Raw genomic sequence first — 7624 nt, 5'->3', positions numbered from 1 at the left:
GTGGGGAAGCTCTCTCCTTCTGGAAACTCAAGAGAGTGGAGATGGGTCTGAAATCCTTGGCTCAGTAATCCACTGGAAATGGAGGGTGCTAGGAGAGCTGTCCTCAAGCCCAGTGCAGTGTTTACCCTCGTGTCCCTGTGCCTCACCCTCACATCACCCACTGTCACCTGTGGTGCCTGCTCAGCGTCCTCCTGCCCCGACCCCTCCGTCCGTGGCTCTGCGGGGTGGGAGCAGGTGGCAGCAGCGTATTTACAACCAAACTCGACAGGAGCAAATTGCACTTTGTTGGCAATGAACTGTTGCAGCTCGGGTCCCTCACCAGGCCAGGGGAGAGGTCATCCTGGGGCTGCGCTGGCTCTCGCCCACCTGCACGTCACTGAGAGCCCGCTGTGGGGAGAGAGGGAGGGTGAGTGTGGGGCACGGGCTGTGGGGAGAAAGGGAGGGTGAGTGTGGGCACAGGCTGTGGGGAGAGAGGGAAAGGTGAGTGTGGGGCACAGGTGGCTGCTGTTGGCAGGGAGGAGCTTTCAGGGTACCCAGACTGCCCAGAGAAGCTGTGGCTGCCCCATCCCTGGAAGTGTCCAAGGCCAGGTTGGAGCAACCTGGGACAGTGGGAGGTGCCCCTGTCCATGGCAGGGGGTGGCACCAGGTGGGCTTTAAGGTCTATTTCAAACCAAACTGTTCTGGGATTCTATGGACAACTTCGTTACCCTCCCTGGGGCTGGTCCTTGAGCCCTCCCTCAGCCTCCCACCCCTGCCAGCCAACCTGTATGTTGGAAAAATTGCCCTTTATCAGTGTTATGAAAATTGCCCCCTGCAGACACTCGGGTACAGGTGCTCACAAAGCCCCATCTCATTCCCACCGCTCACACACAAATAAAACACCTCACTGACACTTCACAGGGGACCCCTGGCTGGCTTTGAAAGGTTCAGCTCACCTCAAACTTGCTCATGAATTCTGCAAAGATGCCAAAGAAAGCTTCAGAAGTTGTCATTTTCGAGTCTTCCCCGAAAAAGGACAACACCTTGCTGAACTCCTCCATGGCCTTGTGCTGCAGGTCATCCAGGGACCGCATGGCAGGCTGGGCACTCTCCAGGAAGGACTGAGGGAGTTGGTTTAAGGACAAACAGCCGTTCTGTGGGTCTGGGACGGATCAGAATCACTTATCAATCCCTTATCAAACAGCTGGCTGCCAGCTCAGGGGTCAGCACGGACCTGCTGCACACACACGTGGGGAGGTGCTGGCACACTCAGCTGTCCCTGACAGTGCTTATCTGAGGGACAGACACCCCAGCACGTGCCCTGGCACGGGGGCTGTGCCACAGAGGGGCAGCCGAGCCGGTGGGCACCACGAAATCCCGTTTCCCTGCTGGCTGAGAGCGAGGGCAGTTTTCCACAAGAACTGAGATGGTGCAAGGCACGGCCTGGCCGCTTCCCAAAGAGCCACAAACATCAGAGCGGTTTCACTGGAGGGCAGGAAGCCACACTGGAGCCCTGCCCCTCTTGCAGGAGGATACAGTCATGACAATGGCGAATCTGTCCTCCGCGGTCGCTGGCATGTTGTGACAGGCCATCTGGATGTCACTGACCGTGCTGTGCAGGTCCTTCAGGTCGGCTGTCAGTGTCCTCTGGTTCACTGCACGAGCAGACAGGAGCAGACAGGAGTCACAGGGGCGGTGATGGACACACAGGTACTTGGGAGGGGACGGGGGGTGCCCAGGACAAAGGGTGACACAGTGGCAGGAGTCTGGGCAGCTGGGAGCCTCCAGCAACAAGAGTGTCATTTAACAGGCCAGATACAAACCCCAGCTGGGAAAGCTGCAGGTACAGACCTTCCTCAAGTGGAAACGTACAGCTCCAGGCCTGAATTCGCTTCTTTGTTTATCCACTGTAGCACTAATTCCCAAGGGAATTGCTCACCAGCAGGGGATGGTGTGCAATGAGAATGCAGCTTGTGCTTTGCAGGGATTCATAACATTATTTAAATTCAGAGAATTGTGGAATCATTCAGGTTGGAAAAGCCCTCTAAGATCATCCAGTCCAACCGTTCCCTCAGCACTGCCAAGGCCACTACTGACCCATGTCCCCAGGCACCACATCCCCAGGGCTTTTATATCCCTCCAGGGATGGGGACTCCACCCCTGCCCTGGGCAGCTGTGCCAGAGTTGGACAGCTCTTTCCATGAAGGAATTTTCCCAGTAATCAACCTGAACCTTCCCTGGCACAGCCTGAGGCCATTTCCATCTCATCTCATCCCTTGTTCCCTGGGAGCAGAGCCCGACCCCCACCTGGTTCCACCCTCCTGTTAAGGAGTTGGAGAGAGCAAGAAGGTCCTCCCTGAGCCTCCCTTTCTGCAGGCTGAGCCCCCCCAGTTCCCTCACCTGCTCCTGGTGCTCCAGCCCCTTCCCAGCTCCGTTCCCTTCACTGACACCAGTGGATGGAGAACAACTCCAGCATCTGCGTGACTGTTTTTTATTGCAGCCAACAGAGCTGTGTGATCCTTAATCAAGGTGGCAGAGCTGTGACTGGACTGTGAACCCCCCAAGGGCACTGTGCTCCCTGTGCCAGGGCTGATGCAGCAGCAGCGCTGTCGGGGTGGAGGGAGCAGCAGCCGGGTGGAGCAGAGCAGCTCCCGGCACTTCCACCTCCCGTGCCTCATTTGCACACACAAGGTGTCCCTGAACTTGGGAATCATGTTTTCAGGTCAGAAGGGAAGGTCAGATCAGAGGACAGAGCCTTGTCTGGGCACAGCCACGTGTGGAGGTGTGGAAGGGTGGCACCTCCCTTGTCGCTAAGCTCATCCCTTCCTAACCTGTCCTCCCACTCAGGACTATTCCTCCCTTGTTTTGGCTCCACCCTGCTCGTGCCAGACCCAAACCAAGCCACGAGGCAGTGCAAGCAGACACGGGACTTGCAGGTGCTTCTCTTCCTTTACCTTTGGCAGCAAGCGGCACTGTCGGAAGATCCTTGGCAAAGCCCAGGAGCTCTGGGAAGTGTTGGCTGAGGGATTTGGCAAGAATGTGCAGGAAGGTGGATTTCCCATCAACAGTCTTGGTTGTGTTCAGCTGCAGCAAAGCAGAAGCAGTGAGGAGGGGCCCTGCAGAGGCCGTGGGTGTCCCCACACTCCCGGTGTGTCACTCCCCCCGCGCTCACGTGCGTGGCAGTGCCCGGCCACGCTGCCTGGCTAATGGTTAAATGGCACCTTTAATGTTTACACAGCATGCACACCCAGAGCAGCGGCCTGGAGATGCTCCCTCCCACAGGGCAGGGCTGCCCCCCTGCCCCCCCGTCCCTCAGGGTTCCCACCACAACCCACGTGGGACGAAAACCTCCTTCTCCCACCCCACAGCCGTGGGCTCTGGCCAGCCTGAGGTTGGATTCCCCAACACACCCGTGAGGGTCTCTCTGAAGTCACCCCTCTGGGGCAATCCAGCTGCCTGTCCCCCCTCTGGCAGCCACTGTCCCCAGGGCGTTTCAGGAGGATGGCTTTGCTGCACGGAGCCTCCTGCCCCGAAGGAGCCTGGCCTGCCTCACCTCGGTGAGAAAGTTGATTTTAAAGCCCGTTGTTTTGCTGGTCTTGGGCTGCCCGTTGTTCAGGTAGTTTCCCATCGCCAGCACGAACTGCAGAGAGAAAACCAGAGAATGAGGGGCTGGTGACCTCCTGCACCTGGGGCTCTGAATTTCTGCTGACCACCCATTAATGTGCAGACAGCCATGGCCCCCCGAGGACTTCAGGAATTTTTGAGGGGTTACTGGCCAGGAGCCACTAAGGAGGTTCATCTCTCCTCTGGAAATGCATTTGGTCACATGGTGACCTCATTTATCCCACCTGCTTTTTTTTAAAGGCAAAACCAAATGAATTACTGAATGACAGTAATTTGGGGCAGCTCATCTCGGGAGGGTCAAGGAGGAGCTGCAGTGGGATTTGTTCTCTCTCTGCCAGGCACAGTCTGTCCCAGGATGCCAAAATCACCCGTGGGGACCCTGCCCACACCACAGAAGGGCTGGCACATGCAGAGGGACCTGCCTGAAGCGCTGCCCAAGTGTGGGGACACTCACAGCGACTGCTGGGACAGACCCCACATCCTCCAGCCCCAACACAGCCCAGGACAACCTCGGTGGGCTCTGCTGTGGCCCTGCCTGGCAGGTTTCTGACTCCTGCAGCCCTCCCTGTGCTGCAGGTGGGTGTGTGGCCATCAGTGATCTGCCCTCCCACATCCTCCTGAGGCCAGGACCCCCACAAGCCAACAGCAGGGGATGGATCCTGGCTCAGCTGGTCCCAGAGGGACCCAAGGGTGGAGCTGCCCTGCAGCTGCCCTGGGGTGCTCCTGTGAGATGCTGAGGGCCCACAGCGACTGTTACGAGAAGGAAGGACTGCTCTGACCTCCAGGATTTTTGCCAGCTTCTTGCTGCTTTTCAGCTCTAGAGAGGCCTTGCAGATGCACTCGTAGCTGGCTTTGATCTCCTCTGTCTTCTCCTGCAGGGTGGTCTTAAAGTGCAGGCTGCGCAGGCGGATCTTGTACTCGGGTACTGACAGCATCTGGGAGCAAAAGGAGCAGAGAGGGACTGTCCCCATGAGCCACAATCCCTCCCACACGGTGCTTTTCCCGGCATGTTGCCCTGTCCATGGGAGCAGGATGCTCCTTAGCACAGGTGACACGTGGAGCAGCTCTGCTGCCAGGGGATGGGCAGTTTCACACCCACACCCACGAGTGACTTTGTCAACAGAAGGCAAATCAGAGTTGGGCGAAGTCACTCCCACCACGGAGCAAACGTGGGGGTAACTCTTCAGTTCCAAAGCAGCCCCCAGGGGAGCTGCCAGCCCCCTCAGGCACACACACCCCTGAGCATCTCTCACCCGTGGTCACAGTGCCCGGTGCCACCAGCTCCTGCTGTGACAGGGGGCACGGCACACGCAGACCCCCCCGCTCCCAGGGCAGGTACCTGCAGCACAAACTGGTCGGGCTCGCTCAGCTTGCCAGGGTTCTCCTTGTAGCTCTGGAAGCGCTGCACCTCCTCCCCGTCCGGGGCGTAGAGCAGCAGCTGCTTGATGTGGGACGGCTCCAGCCGGTCCGTCTCCATCGTCATCAGGATCTGCCGCAGCTCCACGTGCGACAGCTTCAGGTGGGCTATCAGGATGGCTGGGGGCAAGGGAGGCACGTCACTGGGGAGGGGGGGAGGAGCAGGGGACCCCTGGGAGGGGGACGGACCTGTGACAGGAGCTGAGCTCAGCCTCTCCACCCTGGGAGGGTGGGGGCCCTCTCCATGTGCCCACTGGGAGAGGAAGGGTTTTCTGCTGCCACAGCCCCGCAGAGGCTGCAAAGGGGACCCTAAGAGTCACTCTGGCCCTGCAGGACCCTCCAGGGCACTGCATCACGTCATGTGCATCGCCCACACAATCGGAGTGGGCTGCCCTGGAAACGACCCCCACTCCCACATTCCCCACAGCCAGGGCATCAGGAAATCAGGGAATCAGGGTCTTGTAGGTCCCACCCAGCACTCTCACCCTCCTTCCTACCAGAAGCACATCCTGGAGGGGCAGCACTGCCCCCTCACTGCCCCACTTCACCCCAGGGGGCCATGCAGGCTCTGCCCCCTCCCTCCCCAGCCAGTGAGTCACATCCCATCTCCAGCCTTATAAAGGTGACTTCTGCCCCTTAATGGGGCTGAACCCAGTCTGGAGGGGCTCTGGGCTGCAGGAAAAGTCCATCCCAGCCAAGCTGTGCTCATGGGATTGTGCTCATGGGACTGTGCTCATGTAGCCTCCTTCCCTTTACCTTGCCAGTTCTCTACATCCCTGGTCCCACCTGGCCTGTTTTGGGGGTACCTTCCCTGGGGAGTTCACTTACATGTGTTGTAGGCCTTTTTGTGGGACAAAATTTCAACCACGTCTTTCTTTTTAAAGTTTTCAGGCAAGAGAGCTGGCTCTGGAAGAGAAACTGAAAGATTTAATCACGGGTAAGGACGGGCTCAGCCGGCTCCAGCGGGAAGAAAAGTGTCCTGAAAACAATGAAACCATGAATGAAAGGGAGGAGAGCTGATGCTTTGCACACAGCAGTGGCTCCAGAATCCTTGAATTCTGTGATTCAAAGATCTCCTCAATGGAGGACTCAGTTGGAGCTGAAAAAGGTAAAACGAGAGGTGAAACACACAGAAAACCCCAGACTGCCCAGAAACACCCCCAAAAAAGGTGTTCCCTGAGAAGAACCCCATTTTATCCCACCTCCACTGCCAGCTGGGCACAGTGTCCCTTGCAGGAGGGCTCAGACATCCCACTGGAATTTTATCCCAGCCACCCCCACTCTGCACCTCCAGTGTGGACCCCCTTGCCTGGGTTTGTGGCACCCAGAAACTCGGGTGGGTGGGATATCCCAGCTGGTGGGGGCTTCAGGAGACCCCAGTGCCAGAGGAACAGGGGACTGCACAGGCAGGGAGCTCCAGAGCCCGTCGGAGCTCTTGGGGGAAAGCAACGTGTCATATGGGCAAAAAGAAAAGTGCTGCTTGTGGTGACTTCTATGGACACAGGAATGTTTTAATGGCTTTTTCAGCATTTTCAGAGTTCTCAAGCACCAGAGCTGCAGCTGGTGAAACCCTCCAGCCGAGTTTCACTGCCCAATGAAACATGGAGAGGAAACAGATTGTGGCAGCAAAGACAATTAAGAGAGATAGTGAAACCATCTCTACCTTAATGATCCACTGTGCCACCAGCCACAAAATCCTGAGTGTGAACAAGTTCATGCCATGTGTGATGTCACATACCAGGCACTGCCTTCCTGCCCATCAAGCCCCAGTTCCTCCCAGTTCCTCCCAGTTCTTCCCAGTTCCTCCCAGCTCCACCCAACTCCCTGGTCTCTGGCTGGTACCAGGACCCATTTTGGGGATCAGGTACTTACTCGTGGGCTTCTGTGTCCCAAAGTGCAGCTCCAGGTCGAGGTATTTGACCATATCACTCAGCTTGTCGTAATCCGAGTCTTCCCCGAGCTGCAGGAGGAGGAAGAGTCAGGAGCTGTGCTGGCACGGGGAACAGCCTGACAGTGCCTGCCTGTGCTGGGCCCATTCCCTGCCCTCCACACTGAGCTCTGTGTCCCCAGGAGAAACCAGCACAGGGTGCTGGCACTGTCCCCTGACTGGAGACTCGGTCACTGCCTCGCAGGTTGACTCCTGCCCCAGCTGAAATCCTGCAGAGCATCTCTGCCTTCGCTTGCTGCTTGGGCACAATTCCTTTACTGATGGAATTCCAGAAACTTCAGGAATTCTTTGCTTAAAACAAAAACACACTGGGAAAAGCATCTTTCTTTCTGGAGTGCCAGAGAGAGGGATGTGCAAGATTTCCAGTGCCTGTGGGACTGGAAGATGATCCCACAGCTTCCTCCTCACTGCTCAGGGCATGGAAAATATGGCACGTGCTGAACATCAGGAGAGACACAGGCTGGGAGTTAAAGCCCAGCGAGGCCAGTTCTGCACCACTTCAAGTCCACGGTGCCAAAGGATTGTCACGTTTCGTCTCACCCTTCTCTGCTTCCCCCCTCCAGTGTTCTCCCATCCCTCTGCTCCAACCACCTTCATTGTTCCCCACTGATAAAACCTTCCAGCTGCAGAACCCCTGTGAAGGCAGCTCCTGGCTCT

The 7624-nt window shown here is 57.5% G+C and overlaps 1 protein-coding gene across 1 annotated transcript in view; it reads right to left on the bottom strand.

Moving 5' to 3' along the window:
* Positions 1–7624, bottom strand: part of GRID2IP (Grid2 interacting protein) — a 31495-nt gene continuing 23871 nt past the window's right edge. Inside the window, exons 15-23 of the mRNA XM_027897254.1 lie at positions 6892–6979; positions 5848–5925; positions 4943–5139; positions 4383–4538; positions 3533–3619; positions 2934–3063; positions 1516–1634; positions 936–1100; positions 1–387 (exon numbers count right to left, since the gene is read on the bottom strand). Of these exons, the coding sequence (XP_027753055.1) occupies positions 316–387; positions 936–1100; positions 1516–1634; positions 2934–3063; positions 3533–3619; positions 4383–4538; positions 4943–5139; positions 5848–5925; positions 6892–6979 (1092 nt within the window). The 3' untranslated portion in view covers positions 1–315. The remainder of the gene's footprint in view (positions 388–935; positions 1101–1515; positions 1635–2933; positions 3064–3532; positions 3620–4382; positions 4539–4942; positions 5140–5847; positions 5926–6891; positions 6980–7624) is intronic.

The sequence above is a fragment of the Empidonax traillii genome, unplaced genomic scaffold (assembly GCF_003031625.1).
Source record: "Empidonax traillii isolate 1590-97213 ecotype Southwest subspecies unplaced genomic scaffold, ASM303162v1 scaffold534:size827195, whole genome shotgun sequence".
NCBI lineage: Eukaryota > Metazoa > Chordata > Aves > Passeriformes > Tyrannidae > Empidonax > Empidonax traillii.
The sequence above is the reverse complement of the archived record's forward strand: the minus strand, read 5'-3'. Positions and strand labels throughout refer to the sequence as shown.